This window comes from Ranitomeya imitator, chromosome 6 (assembly GCF_032444005.1).
Source record: "Ranitomeya imitator isolate aRanImi1 chromosome 6, aRanImi1.pri, whole genome shotgun sequence".
NCBI lineage: Eukaryota > Metazoa > Chordata > Amphibia > Anura > Dendrobatidae > Ranitomeya > Ranitomeya imitator.
In genome coordinates this window covers 31,266,743-31,292,704 of record NC_091287.1, presented here as the reverse complement: position 1 = coordinate 31,292,704, position 25,962 = coordinate 31,266,743, and the positions used below count along the sequence as shown (strand labels likewise).

Below are 25,962 nucleotides of genomic sequence, written 5' to 3'. Positions count from 1 at the left end.
CTACAGACTACCAGTTATATATATATGGGGAGTGACCTAACAAATAGGAGCAGAAGCTCCCCCTGGTGGTCTGGAGTGTAAAATGTGTTGCATGTTTGTGATACCTGGATGCAGTTATCCTTCTTTGCCTCCAAACGTGGAATCACTCTCCCCGAGAGAAAAGCAATACCACTGCGACGACCAGGACCCTGGGGCGCCGCAATGACACATAGACATGCAGGTGTATTAGGGAACTGTTTGTTAAGCAATTGCATAATCATTATGAATGACTTCCGAACATTTATTTTTCTTCCGATTTAAGTAGCAGAAGTAGATAAACTTGTCACCATAAAGTGATCTGTTGCATTTTCTTGCTACCGGAGTGGAAATTCACAAAGCAGCTAAGCTGTTACCGTCCTTCTGAGACCTTTATCAAGGCTTTGTGCAAACATCCCTCTGCGCCAATCACATCGCTACTGCTCAATAAAACCTGAACTTTGTCACCGGCCCAGACTGTGATTAGCTCTGTACGAACAATGACGACTGACACCGCCGGGCACTGAGGATCCGTACAGGAGACACCTGCCGGGCAAATCTCAGTAAGTGGCAAAAATACATGTTTATATTATTATTATTACTATTCTCAATACTGATGTGACGCCCAGGAGACCGGGATACCCAGCACCGGACCAATGGAGTCTGTCTCTTGAGGGGGATGTCACGGGTGGCTTGACCCGGTGCTGTGGCCTCAGGCAATGCACAGTGTAAGGGGTATCATGAGGGGACAGGCACTTACTTGATCAGCAGCAGGTTCTCCCAGCGGTGACGATCTCGATCCTGGATAGATGGCTATTGTCCAAATGAAAGACTGAGGCACTGAAACGTTTAACCAGTTTACTTTAACATAAAAGGATTTACAACCAGTCCTGTCACCGGAGTCTGTATGGGAACTCTGAGTTACTTTGACCCTGCCGGGGTCTTCGCCTCTTATTGTGCGCAATTTCTGTGTGGCCCTGCTGCTGTATGTGAACTGGCTGCCGGCCCAATCTGTCCCCTCCGGGTCCTGGTTCGACGGGCAACCCAAGTCCTTTTATCGGTTTACCCCCTCTGGGAGTACCGCTGAACTCTGTGTCTGTTGCTGCATCCGACCCTAGTGAAGCTGATATCACCTCACGTTTTTCCGGTTGCTGTATTATATATAATGAATACAGCCACGGATCCGGTATCCGTCTTTGCGCCTGTTCTGGGTAGTGATTAATGCTACCCGGTTCTCACAATGTCCTTTTTCTCTATCCCTCTTCTCCTCAGGCCGGTGATTTAGGCCTGGTAACAGTCACAGGGCTGTTAGAGATTCAACTGTATGACCTCTCACTATCAGCTCCTTGGCCCAACTGCCATTTCTTCTCTCAGACCAGAATGGATCAAGGGGAGTCTCTGGAGCTCCCCCTTCTGGCCGGAGGTGGTAGTGCAGTCTTGCTATTTTAGTATTTGTACTTACTGTCAGTAACTATTTTTGTGGCAAATACCCCTAGGGGTGCCACATTCCCCCTTAGTTAAGAACAGTACTCCGGGACTGTGGGACAATAACATTTTGAAATAACAATTAATATGTACAGAGTCTTAAAAATGAAAAGTTACAAAAACCACTCAAGGAAACAAAAATAGAGTTCTGTAAAAAGTCACTTCAAATAGCGTCCATTAATACAGTTCTATCCTTGAAGGTATTAGGAACGGCACTGTACTTAGTGTCCAGGAATTTAGTTCCATTTTTCCAACGGAGTTATCAATATAAAGTCTAAAGAAAGTTCAAAAAGAGCAAAAAGCAAAGTTCAAAAAGCAGTCTTTCCGGAGCTTTGATTTAGTGCCTCCGGGCTGATAAAAAGTTCAAGAATATGCAATAAGTTCATACAGACAAGTCTCTGTAGGCACTGGGCTTAAACGTTGCAGACTGATAGCAATGACTATACTACATTTTCTGTTTAACTATATACGGCATAACATATATACAATTCACATTATGAGCTTTATAGTTGGTAATCTGCATACCTGGCCGGTAATTGACCCTGGGTACTACGCTGTGATCTACGTAATAGCGGTGTCTCTTCATGTGGTGTACTACTGTCTACTGCGGATGTAGTATCTGCCCGCTCTGCTAAAGATAATTCCACGACTATGGAGTTGGCAAGTCCACCGTGAATGGGATTACTCTGACCAGGAATCTGTTCTTCCTGGCCTGGAACCTCCTGTAGTACGGGGTCAGCCTCTTCCTGTCTTGGGACTTCTGGTATTGGGTTCGGTGTTGGGTAAAAGGCCACCATGGGAACCACTACTGCACCATGGTATGTTAGTAGGGTTTTGGGAAAGTCTCCTATACAGGTGTGATACACTTCCTCTTCTTTTTCCTTTACTGGTTGAACCTGTATGGGTTGAATAACTTCTGGTTCTGGCTGGACAACGTCTGGCTCTTTCAATGCTTCCGGACATAATTTAAGATTGTCTCTTGACACTAGTACAGATGTTAAGCCTCCGTTTTTGCTAATGAGACACATTTTAGGATTATCCACTCTTGTTGGTAAAACTGTGTAGGGTACGGCTTCCCACTGATTGTCCAGTTTATTGGTTCGACGATTTCTCTTGAGCACTTGGTCACCCGGTCTTAATGGGGTCGCTAGAGCATTCTGGTTGAAAGTTCGCTCTTGTCTTTCTCTAGTTTGCTGAAGGCTTCTTTCCACACTCTCTTGCACTTGGCGATACTGCTTTTGCCGTATGATATCCCAATTGGAGTCTTGAACTTCTGCGTCTGGTTTCAGAATTCCCATTTCTAGATCGATTGGTAATTGGCCGGGTCTTGCACGCATAAGATAAGCTGGGGTGCAGTTGGTGGAGCTCACCGGGACATGATTATACAGATCCACCAAGTCAGGCAATTTCTCTGGCCATTGATTCCTTTCTGTCTCAGGTAAAGTCTTTAGTAGGTCTATTACAATATGGTTCATCTTCTCGCATAAGCCGTTTGTTTGTGGATGATAGGCCGTCGTCCGGATCTTTTTGCAACCATACATATTACAGAATTCTCTGAAGATCTCTGATTCAAAGGCTGTACCTTGGTCGGTGAGAACCTGTTCCGGATATCCATGGGGTCTACAAAAGTACGTTTGGAACGCTTTGGCTGCTGTTTTTGCTGTCAGATCTTTTACGGGTACTACTACCAAGAAACGTGAATAATGGTCCACGATGGTCAAGGCATAGACATAGCCGGACCGGCTTGGTGTCAACTTCACGTGGTCCATGGCTACAAGTTCAAGTGGTTGTTTGGTGATTATGGGCTGCAGTGGTGCTCTTTGGTTCTTTTGATCGTTTCTTCTGAGGTTGCACGGGCCACAATTTCTGCACCACTGTTCGATTGATTTTCTCATCCCGACCCAATAAAATCTTTCTCTTAGAAGTACTTCTAACTTTTTCCAACCGAAGTGACCAGCACCATTATGGTAAGCTTCGAGGACCATCTTCACATCTTGTTTAGGCACAATAATCTGCCAAACCAATTCATGTGTTTTCGGATTGGTGTATCTTCTACAGAGCTTCCCTTGATACAGGAACATTTTGCCTCTCTCTTTCCAGAGTTGATGCGTCTCTTCTGGGGCATCCTCATAGGGATATGCACTTTGCTCAGTCAACAGTTCCTTCACCAACTTCACAGCCGGATTGCTGTCTTGGGTGTCAGCCCATCTATGGTGTGCTAACGGATTAAAATTCACCTCTTGTTGTTTCTGATAGGTACTTGACTGATGATGTTTTGCCTTGGGACGATGGAAGGCTGGTAGTTCAATTTCTTCAAGCTCCCCCGTTTCCTCTTCTACATCTCTCAAGTGTGGCATCCGGGATAGGGCATCGGCATTTCCATTCTTGCGACCTGCTCGATACTTGATTATGAAGTTGTAATTAGATAACCGGGCTATCCATCGCTGTTCTAACGCACCTAATTTGGCTGTGTCCAGGTGGGTCAACGGATTGTTGTCAGTATAGACAATAAATTCTGCAGCGGCCAGATAGTGTTTGAAACGCTCCGTCACAGCCCAAACTACTGCCAGTAGTTCCAATTTGAAGGAGCTGTAATTTTCTGAATTTCTTTCAGTAGGCCGGAGCTTTCTACTTGCAAAGGCGATGACTTTCTCCCGACCTTCTTGCTTTTGTGACAGCACCGCTCCTAGTCCCACATTACTGGCATCGGTGTAGAGGATGAAAGGTTTATGGTAATCTGGGTATGCCAGAACCTCTTCTCCGGTTAGTGCCTTCTTTAGTTGTTCAAAGGAGTCTTCCCTTTCGTCGTTCCACTGAAAAGGAGGGTTTCGGTTTGAAGGTTTCTTCGTCTGCCCTACCAAGGTGTCTTGCAAGGGTGCTGCCAACTTGGTAAATCCTTTTATAAATCTGCGATAGTAACCCACCAATCCCAGGAATTGTCTCACTTCTTTTGCGCTGGTAGGTCTTGGCCAATCCCTTATGGCGCTTATTTTCTCGGGATCTGGTGCTACTCCCTCCGAACTCACGATGTGTCCCAGGTACTGTACCTTTGGCTTGAGAAGGTGACATTTGGATGGCTTGACTTTCATGCCATACCTGGATAAGGCTTCGAACACTTCTGCCAGGTCTATTAAGTGTTGTTCGTAAGTCTTTGAGTAGACGATCACATCATCTAGGTACAGGAGGACGGTCTCGAAGTTCTTGTGTCCGAGGCAGCATTCCATCAGCTGCTGGAAGGTACCGGATGCGTTGCAGAGTCCGAACGGCATGCGATTAAATTCACATAGACCCATTGGTGTGGTGAATGCCGTCTTTTCCTTATCTCTCTCAGCCACAGGGACTTGCCAATACCCGCTTGTTAAGTCTAAGGTGGAAAAATAATTAGCAGATTTCAAAGCAGTTAAGGACTCTTCTATCCTAGGCAAGGGGTAGGCGTCTTTATGGGTGATGTTATTAATCTTCCGGTAGTCTACGCACATTCTCATGGTTCCGTCCTTTTTTTTGACAATCACTAGAGGGGCCGCCCAGCTGTCTCTTATTACCCCGGCCTGTTTCATTTCCCTCAGCATTACTTTTGCACATTGATAGTGAGCGGGCGGTATGGGTCTATATCTTTCTTTTATTGGGGGATGGTCACCTGTGGGGATTGTGTGTTCTACCCCTTCTATCCGTCCGAAGTCCAATGGGTGTTTACTGAAGACTTGTTCATATTCCGTCACTAGCCTATACACCCCTTGTTTTTGATGGGTAGGTGTTGAATTTATGCCCACGTGTAGCTGTTGGCACCAATCCTCCATTTCTCCATCTGAGCCATTGCCTTCCACCTGACAGGTTGGTTCTAAGGGCTCAATGGTTGTGATGGCATTGTTGTCAACAGTATATAGCTTTGCCATTGTAGCATACCTTGGCAAAGTGACCTCTTCCTCTCCACAGTTCAAAAGTCGTACCGGCACTCGTCCCCGGTGTACCTCGACTATCCCTCGTGCTGTGAGTATAGTGGGCCTGCTGTCGGTGTACACTGGTTCTATTAAGGCTTGATAATCTCGTCCCTTAGTACCAATGGCTGCTCTACACCATACCAGCATTTCTGTTTTTGGTGGGATTACAATAGACGTTGGATCACTTACCCTCACACTGCCGATTTCTCCACCTGCAACTTCTACCTGTTGCCTTAACATCAATACTTTTATTTCCCTCCGGAGAACTCTCTGCTGGCAGGATTGGGCAGTTTCAGCAATTTGCTGTAAGACAGAAATGACTTCGGAAAAGCAGTTCTCTAACACATTCATTCCTATCAATACAGTTGGTTCACAGTTCCGCCGGTCAACATCAACAACAATTATACCCTGTTTCTTCAGTTCTACTTTACCAATCTTTATGGTCATCTCCCTGAATCCTAGTTTCGGTACCAACTTACCATTACTGGCCCATATATCTAGTTCAACATCAGAGGGCCCTTTATCAATATCTGCATCAGCCCAGTACCTGTTATAAAGGATATACGGTATAGATGAAATCTGGGAACCTGTGTCCAGCAAAGCGTTGAGGGGAATTCCGTCCAGCACGATAGGGATAATGGGTCGTCCTCCGATGTACCTGTCGTGCCAGGGTGTTGGGCCTTGAAAGTTCATTCCTGCGAAGCGGCCCGCATTCCCAGGGGATTCCCGTTTAAATCACAATCTCGTGCAAAGTGGCCCGGCTGCTGGCAACGGCGGCAAATGGGCTGTCCATCCGGTTGGTAGCAGTCGCGGGGTCGTCCTCTCCATGTCGGGTATCTCCGGGGTCTCATCCATGGAACATCCTCTCTACAGTTTGCCAACTCCATCTTGTGTCCTCTCATCTCCTGCATGGTTTTAGCCATTGAAGCAACAACATCAGCTAAAGAGTCAAGCTTTTGTTGAAGAGCCTCATTAGTACTGGGCCCCAGGGGCTTAGCAATGGCCCCAGACATAGCTGATGTCACTGGCACTCCCTGTTGTTGAGGTGCCTCTGCCATGGGTTGCGCAGGATCCTGATCCCGAGGTGCCTCTGCCAGCTGGAGACGTATAGCGCTCTCCTTTAATTGGGCAAATGTCAATTCAGGGTTCTTAAAAACAAGCATGCTCACATGCCCCCGGTGAGAAGGGGTGTAGAGTCCCTCAATAAATTGATCTCTTAGCAGTTTATCCGCTCCGGTGTTAAAAATGGGTTCAGCCAGTGTAAGTGATTTAAGGGCTTCCTGCAGGTTTAAGGCAAAGTCTCTCACGCCCTCATTAGCTTTTTGTTTGCAACTAAAGAATCGTATTTTAGCTTTGCTGCTGGCCGTGGTTTCAAATGTAGCTTTTAATCCAGCAAATATGCGTTCAACAGTGCCTTTTAGATCAGCTGCCCATGCTGTGACTTCTCGCTTAGCATGGCCACTTAACTGCATCATCAGGAGACTAACACGCTGAACTTCACCCACAGGGAACATGTCAAAATGGGCCAGCATCTTTTCTCTGAAATCGTCAAGGGTATTAGGCTCACCTTCATACATTGGAAGCCATGGGCCACCCGGGGTATATGGCATCAGCACCGGCATGATGGGCGCCACTCCTTGCACCGCTGCGCTGCCGGACTCTCTATTGACACTCTGTCTTTCAGCTGCATTAGCGTTGCCGGGTGCTGCGGCGTCTCCGTGCTGCGACATACTGTGCCCCCTTAGTTAATCCGGACCCTTCCGGTCCTCCGCTTCCGTCGGGATAGTGTAGATTCGTTCCGCTGTGCAGCAGGATCGATTTTCCCCTTGCTCTGATGTCAGAGCGCTCAGCTTGGTGCCGCCCACAATGACACGCCCCCTGCTGCTCCCACCCACCGCGCTCTGTAATGGCGGATTCTGAAGTTTTTCAGTTAGACTGGGGCTCAGGTGATGGCGTAGCTCAATTAACAGTCTCGTGCCTAACGGTTATGAAGTGATTACCTCAGGGGATGGCGGCCATCTTTACTCCATTATAACCAATGGGGAAAAGTCACTTTCAATAGTTTTCAATGGGGAATGGATTTTTCTTTAATAAAGTCAATTTTCAAGATTTTTCATCCCAGTTTTCACAGTTTTGGGCTCCAATCATGGCACACAATACCCGGTATACGGGCTGGCTAGATCCTGTTCGTGACACCAATTGTGACGCCCAGGAGACCGGGATACCCAGCACCGGACCAATGGAGTCTGTCTCTTGAGGGGGATGTCACGGGTGGCTTGACCCGGTGCTGTGGCCTCAGGCAATGCACAGTGTAAGGGGTATCATGAGGGGACAGGCACTTACTTGATCAGCAGCAGGTTCTCCCAGCGGTGACGATCTCGATCCTGGATAGATGGCTATTGTCCAAATGAAAGACTGAGGCACTGAAACGTTTAACCAGTTTACTTTAACATAAAAGGATTTACAACCAGTCCTGTCACCGGAGTCTGTATGGGAACTCTGAGTTACTTTGACCCTGCCGGGGTCTTCGCCTCTTATTGTGCGCAATTTCTGTGTGGCCCTGCTGCTGTATGTGAACTGGCTGCCGGCCCAATCTGTCCCCTCCGGGTCCTGGTTCGACGGGCAACCCGAGTCCTTTTATCGGTTTACCCCCTCTGGGAGTACCGCTGAACTCTGTGTCTGTTGCTGCATCCGACCCTAGTGAAGCTGATATCACCTCACGTTTTTCCGGTTGCTGTATTATATATAATGAATACAGCCACGGATCCGGTATCTGTCTTTGCGCCTGTTCTGGGTAGTGATTAATGCTACCCGGTTCTCACAATGTCCTTTTTCTCTATCCCTCTTCTCCTCAGGCCGGTGATTTAGGCCTGGTAACAGTCACAGGGCTGTTAGAGATTCAACTGTATGACCTCTCACTATCAGCTCCTTGGCCCAACTGCCATTTCTTCTCTCAGACCAGAATGGATCAAGGGGAGTCTCTGGAGCTCCCCCTTCTGGCCGGAGGTGGTAGTGCAGTCTTGCTATTTTAGTATTTGTACTTACTGTCAGTAACTATTTTTGTGGCAAATACCCCTAGGGGTGCCACACTGATATTAATATAACTATTTTTTTATAAACAATTTTTACTATATACTTTTATTATTTAGCATTATTTTTTATGAATTGATATGTATTGAAACAATAGATAAATCTGTTTAGGATCCTGTTGGCCGGAGTAGAGAGCGGTGACTCCTCTGACCAGTACAAGTCCAAAGTGGAGAACACCTTTACCCCATCCCCATCGCAGTCAAGTTTCATTTTTGCACTTTCATTCCTTCCTTCCTCCATTTATTTTTCCGCCTACACAGACGTCTGAGGGTATTTTTTTTTTATAGAAATAATTGTATTTTTGAATTACCTCAATCATTTTAACATATAATTTAATAAAAAAGGAAAAAAACCTCCCAACTGTGATGAAATGGTAAAAAAAAATATACAAAAATGTTAAAAAGAAAAAAAACAAACAAACTCCTTTTTGAGGGCCATAAAGATGACCTGGCAGGATGACTTTTCAGGTCAGTACAATTACAGCGATACCAAACTTACATTGTTTTTCATTTTTTTTTATTGTTTTGTTTTTTTTTTTATTGTGAAACAAAAATAAATGTATTGTTTCTGTTGCTGAATTTTTTTTTAAATGTCTTAATATTTCTGATGACAAAGCTTTTTTTTTATTCCACTCCATGTTGTAGATTTTATAACAAATTTGGGGTACAGACGACTTGATTGCCTCTTTATATGTTTTTTTTAATAAGAAAAGAAAGGTGATTTAAACTATTTAGTTGTTTTTTTTAGGAGTACAAAGATGGCGGTAACTGCCAAACTAATTCCATAAGGGGCCAATGAGCAATGTAACAGATCTAATCACTTTAATGGCGCTGTCAGTGATTGACAGCAGCATGTAAGTGGTTATACTGTTCGAGGCAGCCATCCCCCATGTATGAAGCGGGCTCTCCTCCTGAGCCTGCTCCCTTTACCTGTATTGGACATATGTCAGGAAGTGGTTAGGGCCAGGCATTTTTTTTCCTTGTTTTTTCTGTTACAAGTGTGATCGCATCCTATTTTCCCATCACTATAGCCCCATTCCAGCTTGTTTTTTTGCAGTCCATGTTGTCATTTTTAATTGCCATTATTTTGGAAATTAGGTTATTTTTTTTCCTTGGATGGATGTTTCCATTTTCTGCTATTTGCCTTGTGATACTAATCAATGTGATAACTTTAGGTAATAGGTGGCTACAAATCGGCAACGCTAAATTTATGTAGTTTATAAAAAAAAAAAATATTTCTAGCATGGCTTTGAAGTTCACATTTCTGTGGATGTCACGTATGACGTTGCTCAATATAGTGGGATCTATGGTGACACGAAACTGATAATTCAGTGTGAAAACTTCCCATTTATTGATGGTATAATTGTATTTTTTTAATTTCAAAAACCTGACCTGCACATCCAAACATAGACTGAGTGTGAACAGGTGCTGAACCCAGAGTCGCCAACTCGTATATAGTTAAATAAATAGGGCAGCACACTGCAGCGCCAAAACATGCAAACTTGAAAAAACAAAATTAGAACTGCATTACTGCACTAGAAATATGAAAAATGAGAGCTTTTAGCGCACAAAAATGGCCAATTTTATGTGTACCTGGTAGCCACGTTAAGGCATCTCTCTTATACGAGGTCCTACGTTTGACCTACCTCACTGAGAATAAACGTCTCCATCTGAATGGGTACATGTAAAAACCTCTTCTTGGACTCAAATTCTCTCTCTATGTGGAGGGGTATTGGACCTACTATAATTAAAACACCTGAAGCTAGGAGGCGGGGAGTGCACGATCAGAAGGCTAGAGAATACATTTCAAAAACCTGACCTGCACATCCAAACATAGACTGAGTGTGAACAGGTGCTGAACCCAGAGTCGCCAACTCGTATATAGTTAAATAAATAGGGCAGCACACTGCAGCGCCAAAACATGCAAACTTGAAAAAACGAAATTAGAACTGCATTACTGCACTAGAAATATGAAAAATGAGAGCTTTTAGCGCACAAAAATGGCCAATTTTATGTGTACCTCGTAGCCACGTTAAGGCATCTCTCTTATACGAGGTCCTACGTTTGACCTACCTCACTGAGAATAAACGTCTCCATCTGAATGGGTACATGTAAAAACCTCTTCTTGGACTCAAATTCTCTCTCTATGTGGAGGGGTATTGGACCTACTATAATTAAAACACCTGAAGCTAGGAGGCGGGGAGTGCACGATCAGAAGGCTAGAGAATACATTTCAAAAACCTGACCTGCACATCCAAACATAGACTGAGTGTGAACAGGTGCTGAACCCAGAGTCGCCAACTCGTATATAGTTAAATAAATAGGGCAGCACACTGCAGCGCCAAAACATGCAAACTTGAAAAAACGAAATTAGAACTGCATTACTGCACTAGAAATATGAAAAATGAGAGCTTTTAGCGCACAAAAATGGCCAATTTTATGTGTACCTCGTAGCCACGTTAAGGCATCTCTCTTATACGAGGTCCTACGTTTGACCTACCTCACTGAGAATAAACGTCTCCATCTGAATGGGTACATGTAAAAACCTCTTCTTGGACTCAAATTCTCAGTGTGCTGTCCTATTTATTTAACTGTATTTTTTTAATGATATTAGCATGACTACATTTCAATCACAATATAGCCGTTTATGGATATGAAATATATTTTTCATGTATCATCTTCATTCTGTCATAGTATACAGCAGGGGTGGGGATCCGCAGACCTGCAGGTCATTTGTGGCCAGCGATTACTTTTTCTCCGGCTTCCGGCAGATTTCCTGGGATCACTGTGATCAGGCCGTTAGCCGCATTTTGCCAGCCCTTTAATGAAGCCATTGGCTGGTAACGTCTTTAGCAGCACATTGGCCTCTTTAAGAGTCAGGAAGCGCATGCCCTGAGCCCACTCCCAGTAGACCTGCGGGCCGCGCGCAGGTCCTAAGAGCAGACAGATGTGGAGGAAGCGCAGATGGGTAAATACGCGTTGCTGCAGGGGGAGGGAGATGACACATGCAGGGGCATCGGCGGTGTCCTAACACAATGTTTATAAAAATACTAGATGGTGTCCCGATTCTAACGTATCGGGTATTCTAGAATATGTAGGTAGTATGCTGTATAGCACAGGCTACGTACTATATTGCACAGTGACGTAGTATATAACACAACCTACATAGTATATAACAGAGCTACGTAGTATGTAACACAGCGTACGTAGTATATAGCAGAGCTACGTAGTATATAACACAGCCACGTAGTATATAACATAGCCACGTAGTGTATTGCACAGGTATGTAGTATATTGGTCAGCCACGTAGTATATAGCAGAGCCATGTAGTATATAACATAGCCACGTAGTATATTGTACAGCCACATAGTATATTGCACAGGCACGTAGTATATTGCACGGCCACGTAGTATATAACACAGTCACGTAGTGTATTGCACAGCTATGTAGTATATTGGTCAGCGACGTAGTATATAGCATAGCCACGTAGTATATTGTAGAGGCATGTAGTATAATGCATAGCTACGTAGTATATTGCACAGCCACGTAGTATATAACAGAGCCACGTAGTATATTGCACAGTCGACGTAGTATATAACAGAACCGACACAGCCACATAGTACATTGCACAGCTACGTAGTATATAACACAGAGCACGTAGTATATTGCACAGCCACGTAGTATATTGGACAGTCACGTTGTATATTGCCCAGCTACATAGTATATAGCACAGAGATGTAGTATATAACAGAGCCCATGCAGTATGTAAAACAGCCCACGTAGTATATAGCAATGTGGGCACTATATGCATGGTTAAAAAAGACTTAAAATAAAAAATAAACATATACTCACCTTCCGAAGGCCCCTTGAAGTCCTGGCGCCTGTGTGCGGTGCACACGGCAGCTTCCGGTCCCAGGGTTTGACCGTGACGTCATGGAAGGTCCTTCTCGCATAGCATCCTTGGCACCGAAACCTTCCGCTTGCACTGCCGAGGACAGCGCGCAACGTCTTGCATCCTTGGCACCGGAACCTGACGTCGGAGGGTGAGAATAACTTTTTTCATTATTATTATTATTATTATTTGTAACATTAGATCTTTTTACTATTGATGCTGCATAGGCAGCATCAATAGTAAAAAGTTGGTCACACAGGGTTAATAGCTGCGTAAATGGAGTGCGTTACACCGCGGTCCATTAACCCTGTGTGAGCGCTCAGCGCTGACTGCAGGGCAGTAAAACAGCGGCCATTTCGCTGCCAGATTATGGCCATCGCTGATTGGTAAAGGTCATGGGTGTTTTGCCACGACCAATCAGCGACTTGGATTTCCATGACAGACAGAGGCCGCGACCAATGAATATCCGTGACAGACAGAAAGACAGAAGTGACCCTTAGACAATTATATAGTAGATACAAAGATGTTACAAAAGGGGAATAACACGGTCTATGCAATCACATACGATAAAAGGGATAACAAAAGAAAAAATACTAAACCTGCGTCACAGACATGGCTCAGACCTTAGCGCAGGGAAGCACTACTTAGAAAAACTCCTTAGAGCAACGGACAGAACCACAGAGTACTGTGCCTTCCAAAGTGGTGAACCAAATTTTTTCAACGAAACAAGTTTGGTATCTCCGTAATTGTACTGGTGAGGAAAATGATATTACCAAGTCATTTTTACTGCACAACGAATACTATAAAAATTACGGTAATCAGAAAAAATAATTGTTTTTTTTTCTCCATTCCATCCCACTTGGAATTTTTTTTTCTGTTTTCCAGAACATTATATGGTAAAATGAACAGTGTCATTTATATCTAAAACTTGTCCTGCAGAAAACAATATCTAATATGGCAATGTCGATACAAAAATTAGAAAAAGGTATGATTTTTGAAAGGTGGAGAAGAAAATACAAAAGCACAAAAACAACAATTGGCCGTGGCGGGAAGGGGTTGTGAATTTTGCTCCTGGGTGGATCTGGGGTGGGAAATAAACATGTCCTGAAAATGACCATTCAAATCTGATGGTTGTGAGTATGACCAAGTGGTTCTATTCTTATTTTTGTCTGTCTGACAACTGTTTTTCTTATTTTTCAGAAGTAACAAAAAAAAAATGGAGAAGAGTGATCAGCACAAAAACAACCCACAACCCATGAATTATGTATACGCCGTTCAAAACCCGGCCTACCCCCCACAGGCACCACCTTACAGCCAGTCCTACATGCCAAACGCACCACCGTATAGTGAGCAAAGCCCCCCAATGGCGAATGCTCCAGGGTACAGCGTCTGCCTTCCACCCGATCAGCCTCATCATTCCTTCCTCGGTGGAAACGGTTCCAGACCAGATGTGGACGTTCCACCTGAGTACACTGCTGGGATGGAAGACACAAGCCCATTCTCCGAACGTGCAATCAGGAGAGGTAATGAAATCCCAAAGGAAAAGTAGCCACAATAAACTGGTCTGTCCATGCATTACTGCTTGTATTACTAATTTTGCTCTATAGTAGCCACACATTTTTTTTGCAAAAACCAGTGTCTTCCATACTAAGATGACTGTGATGGGGAAACTTTTTTGTAATGTAATGTTTCCATTTACATTCTTTCTATCATGGACTTCAGTGCTCATGGTGCACTTTGGAAGTTATTTAACTTGTAAGGGGGCAGCTATGGATGGGATTGGATTGGATAGCAAACACAATGTGGCTAAAAAATTGCAAATTTTGGATGAGTGGCTGCCTTGTACCTCTGTCACTGATTTATCTCATGGAACAGATGCCCCAAATAGTAGATGCCCCAAATCCAACTGCTCCCACCTGATTACTGTACTGTGCGGTACTGTCACGGGGTCCTACTCCAGTACCACACAATCAACAGAGCCAGCGAAGAGTGAACAATCCCAAGACCTTTATTTAGGCAAAAATACGAAAGGTCCATATACGATCCACCACACAAAGGATAAAATAGTCCAGAACACGAATGCAGATCAGTGACAGGATAAAAGTCCAACAATCCAGCAGACAGAGGATAGCATAGTCCATATACTCTTCTTTCTCTCTGAGATGCTGAGATGCACCTCCCTGATATTTACAAGTCTCTCTCCTCATTCACAGGTCAGGAGGGGGAAGGTCTCAGGGGCTCATTGTTTCAACAAGCTAGGTCAATATGTCATTAGCAAACAATGCAGAACTGTGGGGGCTGATATCAGATGGCAGCAACAGCCATTCATCAATTAGCAAATAACTCCTACTACAAGAGAACACCATGAAAATAAGTAAAATAGAAATATACACAGACCTCTGGCCTGCTCACTTTAGTCTACATTGCTTAGTAGTTTATAGTTCCTTGTACAGTGGCAGGGGTTGCAATAATCATGAGCACTTGTCCATAAATTCCCGGGTCCTGGCTTTATGGTCATACCAGGCTATTTGACTGGACTGGGCCATTCGCTGATGTTCATTAGCCAAGGTAGCTAGCTGGGCGAGACGGTCTCTGAACTCTAGAATGTAGGGAATGATGGGCGTTCCGGTATCTGCCATATCTCCCTCCAATTGTTCTTTCAGAAGAGTGAGAGGCCCACGGACCTTCTGCTCCCACAAAATGACTTTGCAACTCCCCAATGTAATTTCCAAGGAGGATATCTGCAGGAAGTCCTCCCATAACTCCAATCCAACACAGTTTTTCTCCAAAACCATAATCCAAAGGTACCAAAGCTTGCTGTATATATTTGCGGACACCCCCACACCAGGACAATGGGAATTCCCGGTCCCTGGTGAATTGCCTCAGGTTGAACCACATGGGGATCAGCGATAGTCAGGAATCCCAACACTTTGTATCCATCAATTAAGACATCCTGCAGGTGGCAATGCCGTTGCTCTGTATTTCTGATGGACAAAGGCCAGAGTCCGTACACTCCAGGAGGGGTATCTATGGTGCCGTGGTCGGTGGTCCACTCTGGTGGGGGTGGTGGTAGCTCTTCCTCAGGTGGGATAGAGTGCACAAGATGTACTGGACGAGGTGGGGCTGCGTGGGGCTCCCTCCAAATCCTTGAGGGACAGCCAGACTGAAAATGTCCAGGTTGCCCACACCCATAACATCTCCTCTCTGTGATACCCCAGGTCGTGGTTGGAACTGTTGGGGCCCAGGATTGTGAGGTGTGATTGTCATCGGCCTGCAACTAGGTGGAAGGGCAGATATACTTGGAGAGGGATGGGGTGCAGGAGCAGGCAGTGGTTTATTGTCCAGAAGCCTCCACCATTGTGGTCGGATAGTAAGGGCTTCATCGGCCAGGGCTGCAGCTCTATCCACTGTACACCGGGTGCGCTCCCGGACCCATTCCCGTACCTCTGCAGGGCACTTGGCAAGAAATTGTTCTATAAGGAATGCCTGTATAACATCTTTCACAGTAAAGGCGTTTTCTGCTTCCAGCCATCTCCGACATGCCTGGGACATCTTATGTGCATACATCCTAAACGATCCCCCCGTAGTGCATGGGAGGTCTCGGAACTTGGCCCTATATGAGTCTGGGGTGATAGCATGGTAATCCAGGATATGACAGAAAAACGACTGGCACATCCAAACTAGTGTGAATAGGTGCATACCAGGAGCAGCTACCTCCATATACAATATACAAAAAAAGGTTGCACTCTATCGTGCCAAAGCATGTCTAATATGAAATACATGAAATATGAATAGCAAAATGGCTTTTGAACATTAGGAAAAATATTTGAGAGACGCTTTGCACAGGATTTGGGCAAATAGTGTGAGCCCATCAACCATCGTCAAGGTGGTCTCATTAATCTGATGGGTCCCTGACCTCCCTGTCCAAATGTGAACACTTACCGAAGGCCAATGTCTGTAGGCATGGGTGAATGTGGACACCTCTCTCAGCAAAGCCTACATATGGGTTGGCCGGAATCAATAGATGTAATTAAAAACCACATGGTGAAGGGAGGAGTGCTCAGTCAGTAAGCTAACATAGAAATGACAGAAAAACGACTGGCACATCCAAACTTTTTTTTTGTTGTTGTTGTATATTGTATATGGAGGTAGCTGCTCCTGGTATGCACCTATTCACACTAGTTTGGATGTGAATAGGATGTGAAAATACGGTAAGTAAAATAGAAATATTCTTCAAAAATGATACCCACATAGCATATCACCCCATCACAGGTACATACTACTATACATATGATCTGAAATGTAGTCCTAACCCTTAATGGCCACTAAAGGAACCCTAATATTTGCAGACCCGGGATTATTTGCCTGTGTTCTTCGTTATTTCAAGGGTACATATAATAATAACTTGCATTTTGTTCTCATTTCAGCCTTTATCCGGAAGGTCTACATCACGTTATCCATACAGCTTGTTGTAACATTTGGACTTGTGTTTATGTTCACATTTTGGTAAGTTGATTTTTATTAAATGGGTTGTTCTCCTTTGGGGGACAATTTTCATTTTTATTTTGTACTTAAATGCATGTATTTTGGGGCTACAAACGTTGCAAATTTTTTAATGAAGCCCAATTGCAAAAATTATTTTTAAGACCCAATTACGGTACATCCATTGGGTCCCAAAAAAGTGGCCAACCTTTTTAAAGTTAGTTGTATATAAGTCGTCTTACAAGTGTATGTGTGCAAGAAATGTCTTATCTATTGGTTATGTTCCAGTTAATTTCTGGTGTAAATGCCCCTAAAATAATTAATTGAATTACTGTCCAGCAGGTGCCGGCTATTCAACCCCTTAAATATAACATGACTGCGGGATGCCAATGGGTTTCTATGTCAGCCAGATGGCTATCAATGGCTCCCAAGTCTCCCATCTGAAAACAGTTATTGGGGACTGCTTTGATTGGTACCTTGAAAAAATTGTAAAATAAAAAAAAGTTTAAAAAAATATATGAAAAAAGAAGAAAATTAACACGAATATTGAATAAATGGACCTGAACGTGGTACCAATGAAAAGGTCAATTTATCACTGAAGAAAAAAAATTAAAAAGAAGCAAGTTCTGACACAGCTCCGTTTATAGAAACAACATTAAAAGTCACGGTTTTCAGAATTTGGTGCCACAATTGTATTTTCTTATTATTATTTTATTAAGTAAAAGTATTAAACAATTGATAAAAAAAAATTATAGATTTGATATTAATGCAGAATAAAAGTAATGTCATTTATATAGCACGGTCAAAAAGAAAATCCCCAAATTGCGAGATTGCTATAATCACTTGACTTTTCTTCCCATTAGGCAAACACTGAGGCGGTGGACGTGGGAAAACCCTTATCTTCTATATGCACTTCTGTAAGTTGTTGTTTTTTTTGTTAAATATGTTTTTAATCACAGGGGTAATTAAATGCTTGATAGAAGTGAAATGTGTGATTTTTCCTTAATTTTCTTACCTTTAGTAAAAGTAAAACAAAATACTGTTTTCCCCTGGGGAACCTCTTCGGGGGGCTAGTCTCTGTTACAGGCATGAACCCTAGTAGTATGGATCTGCTATCTATTATCTGTAAGCTGCTGAGCTCCCGCTAGGCCAGAGGATATGTGATCATTCAGCCACAAGGGTGATAGTGAGGCTTGGTTCTAATTTTGTTTGGTCAGGCTTGGCTCTGTTAATGTCCCAACTTATCATAATGATTTTCATACATTCCAATTTTTAAAGGTGATGATCTGGGAGATAAAGATTTGTTGTGCCCTCTTTTGGAACCCATGCCTCTGCACACCCATTCCCATTCATTCCCCACCTCCCAAATGTAGAATTTTCACAAGAAACCTTCCATTACATTGGTTTCCAGGAAGGTTTATAGGTATATACACACTGTCTTTTTCCCGAGTTCGCGGAGCAGAAGTTACAAGTTTTTGAGGAGTTTTGCGTTTTTTTTTATAAAGATTTGGAGCGTTTTCGTTCAATATCTGCTTCAAAAGACTTCTCATATACTGTAGCTCAGTGTGCACATCGCCTAATGGAGGCTTCGATGGTTCCTGGGTGATTTGTAAACTCTTGCAGGTGTCCAAGAGACCTCCCTTTTTCCAGGAGAGTTGACAAGTATGTTGATTGGCATTGTGAGTGGTCAGGGCTCTTTGCAGTCCAGTCAAGTTCTTGAACCAAATCAGAATCAAGTACCACACGTCCTAATCTCATGGCTGTTCAGTTTATTTTATGCACTTTTTTTAGTAATAGATATGGCGTAATGCCACACTTCCCAATTCTTCTGGAACGTTAAAAAAACTCCAAGGTAAAGACAAACCTCCTAGACTAACGGAAGAGATGGCATACCTCCCCGGGGATGCAGAAGCCTTCCGAACCCTCTACTCTCAGAAAGCAACATTTCCAGAAGATTTCTTGTGTGTAGCTATGATGTTTTTTTCTCCCCTTCCGTGGCACATTTCATGCCTTCTTCATGCGTGATCCAGGCGTCGAATCTCAAATTCAGTGGCAGGAAATTCAGGGGTTGTATCTATGAGAAAAATATTTTGCCTACATGCTTACCATTCAACAATCCATTAACTACCAAAAGGGCATCGATCTGGAAGGGTCGGTTGTAAGTGTATGTTGACCATTGCCTATCCTACCTTCAGCCATGGGTACGTCAAGCTTTGTGCTAATTTCCTTGGAGGTGACACCAATTTCTTTTTGCTTACAGACCTGCCACCTTTATTCTGATTATGGTGCTTGCCTGTTGTGACCAGGCGCGTCGGAAAGTTCCATTAAACTTCATACTACTTGGAATCTTTGTAAGTTCAACTTTTAAGATATGTTTTATTTTTGTAAATCCATCAATAACTGTGGACGAAATATTCTACATCATGTCTTTCCTCCTCAAAAAAATACTTTTTTTCTTTTCACCATTGTGTTTTCTTTCATTATTCTATTTCTATGCATTGTCAAGAAGTTTAAAAGTTGAGCAGTTTTAGTTGTACGTCCTCAAGGATGGATTTCTTTGATCTTTTGCCCCCAGTACGTTTAGTGTGTTGATAACTGTGTGGATCTCCTTGTTTTCTAGACTGTGTTTGAAGGCTGTTTACTAGGATCGTTTGCAGCGTAAGTTGTTCTCATATTATAGTTGAACAGAAAGATTCGAGGCACCCTGATCCAATGGCCATTTCGATAGTCTGTGGCCACCAGACCTGAACACTACTCCTCCCACCTGTGGCATCCCCAGTGCCTCCCCTGATTGGTAGACCCTCACGATGTCATGCATGTATTGTGCCATAATGCAATGATGTTTCAGGGTCTACAAATCAGAAGAGGCGTTGGGGATGTTACCGATAGTAGGAGGTGTGCAGTATTCTGACCTGGGTCATGCAAATCTTTTTGCCCAATTCTTTCACATACCTAGTTTCTTATAATGACTCGTTTGCTGGATTCAAAACAACCATTTTGAACTTTTCTTGGTGTCCCAAAATTTGCCTAAAGCCAATTTAAAGAGGTTCTCCACTTTATCTTTCATTTAACAAATGTATTGGGGACATACATTTGTGGCAATTACTAATATATAAGTACAAAGACCCACATCATTATATGCTAGGAAGGTGCCCCCTTAGCCAGATTTCCATAGTAGAGTAGTGGTCATCCAAAGGGCACCAATCCAAAGAGGTTGTCTTCTGTTCTCAAATTGTCTAATACGATTCCGGCTAAGTTACACTGTACAGTTTCACGCTGTGGAGACAAGATTTGTAGGCCAGACAATGTTTTCTGGAAAAAGGGACATTAGTTCTCCTCAATGAGGAAGAAAGCAGGCTCTACAGTACCTCCTAGTGAAAGGAGCTAGCTCGTATTTGAATGTCCAACCCTTTAACAAGGTATGTCACATGACTTAGTATATTTAGTGAAACAGTAGTTATCTCCAAAATGAATGCGGTATCTTCCTTTTGGAGATGACACTGGTTTGGTTAAATATCCTGTCGTGTGATTTTTTTAAAGGCTCGGACAGTAACATTGTAAATTTTCTATATGCATCCTGCCTTGAAGTGGGGGATAGAACACTCTACAGCCAGTTTGTAGATGGAATGGCATCAGTACTAGAAGTGGGAGGGGATAGAATGCTTTGTAGCCAATCTGGTGATTGAATGATGGCATCACTAGAAGTGGGAGGGGATAGAATGCTTTGTAGCCAATCTGGTGATTGAATGATGGCATCACTAGAAGTGGGAGGGGATAGAATGCTTTGTAGCCAATCTGGTGATTGAATGATGACATCACTAGAAGTGGGAAGGGATAGAATGCTCTGTAGCCAATCTGGTGATTGAATGATGGCATCACTATACGTGGGTGAGGATAGAATGCTCTGTAGCCAATCTGGTGATTGAATGATTACATCACTAGAAGTGGGAGGGGATAGAATGCTCTGTAGCCAATCTGGTGATTGAATGATTACATCACTAGAAGTGGGAGGGGATAGAATGCTCTGTAGCCAATCTGGTGATTGAATGATGGCATCACTAGAAGTGGGAGGGGATAGAATGCTCTATAGCCAATCTGGTGATTGAATGATGGCATCACTATACTTGGGTGAGGATAGAATGCTCTGTAGCCAATCTGGTGATTGAATGATGGCATCACTAGAAATGAGTGGAGATAGAATGCTGTGTAGCCAATCTTGTGATTGAATGATGACAGTAGTGGGTGGGGATAGAATACTCTATAGTTAATCTATATAGTTAATAGTGATTGAATGATGGCATAGCAGACATAATAGGGATAGAATGCTCTGTACTCAGTCTGGAGCTGGAATGGGAGGATAGAGCACTCAGGAACCCTTCTGATGATTGAATTATGATATCATTACCAGTGGGAGGGGATAGAATACTATATAGCATTTCTGACGATTGAATGATGATTAGGCAGGATTGCTCCTTGGCCCGCTGTTACCACATCATTTCTGGTATCTTCCCTTTTGACGGTACCAGTCTAACTGAAGCTTGAATATAGTTGATCAATAAGTTAGAAAGATTCTTATAGTAAACTAATGTATCCGCTAGAGGTGGCTGTATTGAAGGTGCAGTTACTCTTGTAGCACTGAGGGTTACTGTATGTCCAGTTTCTTATAGGATTTTCCACTTTGACACCAGGTTCTTTGATGCTGATGCTGTGATGTGGGCCACTGGAGCCACCATACTTGTGACTTTGGTTCTGACCATTTTTGCTTTTCAGACAAAGGTAAGTCATAATTTATATTGGAAGGTCCTAACTTTAATGATGATCACTTTCCTACGTCTACATTCACTAACTAGGAACAGCAATGCATAGAGGTTTTTTTTGGTACCTATGCCTTTGCACAACGCTATTGAAGTATTACATAAACAGCTAAGCAGTGGGTAGCTCTGACAGTATAACGCGGGCAACAGAATGTGATATACCAGAGATAAACTAAGCTATGTGCATTTTTTATTTCTACACTGAAAAAATCCTTCAACCGTTTTGTGTATGCAGCTCATATGCAGACCTGCAGAATGACCTTTTCAGCTTCCTTTACACTGGAGCAGCCACTAGAGGGAGCATTTGAACTGATACAGAATGCAGGAATAAATATTTCAGTGTGGTAATATAAGATATATATATATATATATTTTTCTTTTTTATCTGTAGTGGGATTTCACCATAAAGTCTGGGAGTCTTCTGGTTGCACTTTCGGTGCTTCTCGCTTTTGGCATACTTGCTGCTATCTTAAGATCAATGGTAAGTGCTATATTAATATCTCAAGGATTTCTATGACTTTGGATTGGCCAATCAGTCTTGACTTATGACTGACTAGTTATGATCTTTTTTTTTTCCTTTTTTTCTGCAGTGGCTGGATATTGTCTATGCCTGTATTGGAACACTCATTTTTGGAATGGTAAATTAAATTCCTCTATTTAATTCCAAAAATATGCAACACAAAAAAAACCAAAAACGTTATTCTTGCATCTATGTTCCTGTGACAACAACACCTTTTTTCTTACAGCTCACAGTTATCATAGGGCCGCTGGTACTCATAACAATGTAACATTAACCTCTTCCCACCATGGCCATTTTCCAGTTTTGTGTTTTTGTTTTTTCCTCCATTTATTCCAAGAGCAATGAATGTTGTATGTTTTTAGTCCACATAGTCGAAAAAGGGCTCGTTTTTTGTGGGATGAGTTCTACTTCTGCCTGACACCAGAATTTACAAAGTTAACAGTCACAGGCGCTGATTAATTCAACTTTTGATTCTGGTTGTCATTATTTGCTGGGTATGGGGAGAGCTCAGCTCGTGAGCCCACTCCATACAGCCACTCCCAACTTGCTTCGTTCATGCACGGTGGATATCAGGAAAGGGTTAAATATTTGTTTTTCTCTTCTTAGGCTACGTTCACATTAGCGTCGCGTCGCCGTTGCGTCGGCGACGCAGCGGCGACGCAGCGGCGACGCGCCCCTATGTTTAACATAGGGGACGCGTGCGTTGTTTTGGTGGCGTTTTTCGCCACGTGCGTCGTTTCCGACGCTAGCGTCGGACGCAAGAAAACGCTACATGTAGCATTTTCTGTGCGTCCGATTTTCGTCAAAAACGACGCACGCGTCGCAAAACGCGCGCGTTTTTGCGCGCGTTTGCGCGCGTTTTTCCGTGCGTCGCCGCTGCGTCGCCGACGCAACGGCGACGCGACGCTAATGTGAACGTAGCCTTAGCTTTGCTAGGAATAAACTGGATCCTAATTGGTGTGAGATACTGTATCACTATGATAACAATAAGCTGCAGAGCTTGGAGAAAGGAAATATTATGAGGACATAGGCACAGACCTTTCAGAATTTTACAGTGGACGTTTAAAACATTTTTACACTTTCATAACTTCTAACATTTTTCTTTTCCAGTACTTGATTGTGGACACGCAGTTAATCATAGGAGGAAAGCACCGTTACTCAATCAGCCCTGAGGAATATATATTTGCTGCATTGAACATCTATGTGGACATCATCAATATCTTCATGCTCCTCTTGCAGATTTTTGGGTTGTGTCGTTAATGCTTTTCAAAGATTACTATTATTATATTACTATTTAAGGACAAAGAAGGGGGTGTGTATGGTGCCCATTACTGTACCCACCAGTCACCAACCACCACTAATTCAAATTCAGATATAAGATTGAGGATGATATACCCCATTTTTTCCTTACATAAATCTGTTGACTTTAGTTTTCTAATTCATTTGTGGATTATTTATTGTTAAGATTTGTTTTGTAACTTTTTTTTTTTTAAATGGCCTTTGTAAAACAAAATATGTAGCAAATATACAATAGTTGTTCAACTTTGTTTTGTATTTTGTTGTATTACAGAAAGACAAAAAAAAAATTCATGGAGTATTGTTGCAGAATAATAAATATATTTACGTTTTATGCCATTTCCTCATAGGTTGTAAGCTTTCGAGCAAGAATCTCACTCCATGTTTGAATTGTTAAATCAGGTGTTATTCTGTAATATACACTATGGACTGTACATAAAGTTTATGCTTTCTCAGATCAAATATACTTCATTCAGTGCTACATTATGATATTCCATACTTTAACTGTAAATTATTATTATTTAGTTATATAGCACCATTAATTCTATGGTGCTGTACATGAGAAAGGGGTTACATACAGAATTACGGATATCGTTTCCAGTAAACAAATTTACAATGACAGACTGGCACAGAGGGGAGAGAACCCTGTCCTTGCGGACTCACATTCTATGGGATAATGGGGAAGAGACAGAAGGTCGGTGGTGCAGCAGCTCGGGTGGGGGTGAGGCAGCAGCTCGGGTGGTTGGTGAGGCGGCAGCTCGGGTGGTTGGTGAGGCAGCAGAATGGTCAGTGCAGGCTGCAGGCTTTCCTGAAGAGATGGGTTTTCAGGTTCCGTCTGAAGGATCCGAGGGTGATGGATAACCGGGCGTTTTGAGGCGTGGAATTCCAGAGGATGGGGGGATATTTGGAAGAAATCCAGAGAGAGTCACGGGATGAAACATTTTTTCTGCTCAAATCCAAGAACACAAACCCTTCCCCATTGCTACCTCTGATGCCACAACAACAAACGTATCACAACCATCCATGACACTGACAGTACCAGTTCTTAGCAGAACAGGCAAGTCACATTGCCTCAATAGACCCCTTTACACTGTAGAGTCTACAGGCATGTTTGTGCTCTACAGGCACGGAATGACTTAAAACCAAGCACAGGCTCTCAGGACATCACTGCTGCCAATCATTTAAATACACCTTCCCACCTTCCTGCTTTCCCCTCAGTTGACTCCAAGTCCCCCCCTTTGATTGACATCGGAGAGAGAAAAGGGTGGAGATACTTGTTTTCCATCTAAGTAGGAAGGTGCATTTACATTTTTGCCACACCAGTGCACCAAGCTCCTGTGCTTGGTTTGAACAGTCATTTTGTGCCAACATACAAAAGAGAAATATTGGGCACACTCAGCGTTAATGGGGGGTGGGTTCATTTTCAACTGGAAGACCCAAGTGGTAAACTTTTAGAAAACCAACTGCACTCACACGAAAGGTTTCAGTTTGATGCTGGTTTATTTAACAATATATTCACCATAGTGCTGGTTCAGGGAACAGAAAAGCGACAGTGCTAGAAGCTTGACATTTGGCCCTTCCCGGGTGTTTGTCAAATTTGTCACTGCGTCTTGGAGTATAGAGGAGTAAGGTATCGCAGGTGCATGTGCTGCGGGATGCAGTGACAAATTGTGTGTCATCATTGTATAATCCTGTATCCAAGACACATGTGCACACTGCTATGTCCATCTCAATGCCCCCAAAATAATGGGAAAACACATGGATGCGTGAATGCGGCCAAAAGTGGAGCATGAGGCAACCATTACGTATCCAACTTTCACGGTCCGAGTATGGGCCGCGAAGTTTGGACCAGCCATGTGACACCCGATCTGAACGTGAAATAGCCTCATAAGGTGGCCCGTCTGTTCATCGCATTCAGTACGGAGACTGTAAATGTTGGATGTATGAAACCAGGCAGAACAAACTCAAAATTCAAGGGCACCCATTCATCAACGTCTTGATGCCCTTCTTTCTGGAATAAAAACTAAGCAACTTTTACAAGCGGACATTTTTAAGTAATGTAAGCATAGTTTTACTGATACAAAATGTTTTCGCCTAATCTAAGATTTAAAAAAAAAAATGTAATTGTTTTTGCTCAATTTTACTTTAGTACCCTAATGGAGTAAAAAAAATAACAATTTTTGCATGGTACAAGGCCATCAAGCAACATTTTAGAGGATCATGTGATTTGATGCTCTCAAAAAATGCACAAAAAAAAAAATTATATATATATATATATATATATATATATATATATATATATATATTTTTCAGCCGTAGGGGTGGGGACTAGTTATGAGCGAGTATACTTGCTGCTCGGGTGGTCTCCAAGTATTTATAAGTGTTCGAGCAACGAGTACACTCGCTCATCACTAGTGGGGACCTCTTGCTG

The 25,962-nt window shown here is 43.0% G+C and overlaps 1 protein-coding gene across 1 annotated transcript; it reads left to right on the top strand.

The window, feature by feature from the left end:
- Nucleotides 1–494: 494 nt before the first annotated feature.
- Nucleotides 495–24,023, top strand: LOC138641773 (protein lifeguard 1-like). Its single transcript, XM_069729418.1, has 10 exons — nt 495–578; nt 13,620–13,942; nt 16,847–16,925; nt 17,765–17,818; nt 19,162–19,252; nt 19,522–19,559; nt 21,590–21,677; nt 22,107–22,196; nt 22,306–22,353; nt 23,346–24,023. Exons 2-10 carry the CDS (start codon nt 13,636–13,638, stop codon nt 23,493–23,495), a joined length of 945 nt encoding a protein of 314 aa, XP_069585519.1. The 5' UTR covers nt 495–578; nt 13,620–13,635; the 3' UTR covers nt 23,496–24,023.
- The last annotated feature ends 1,939 nt before the right edge of the window (nt 24,024–25,962 follow it).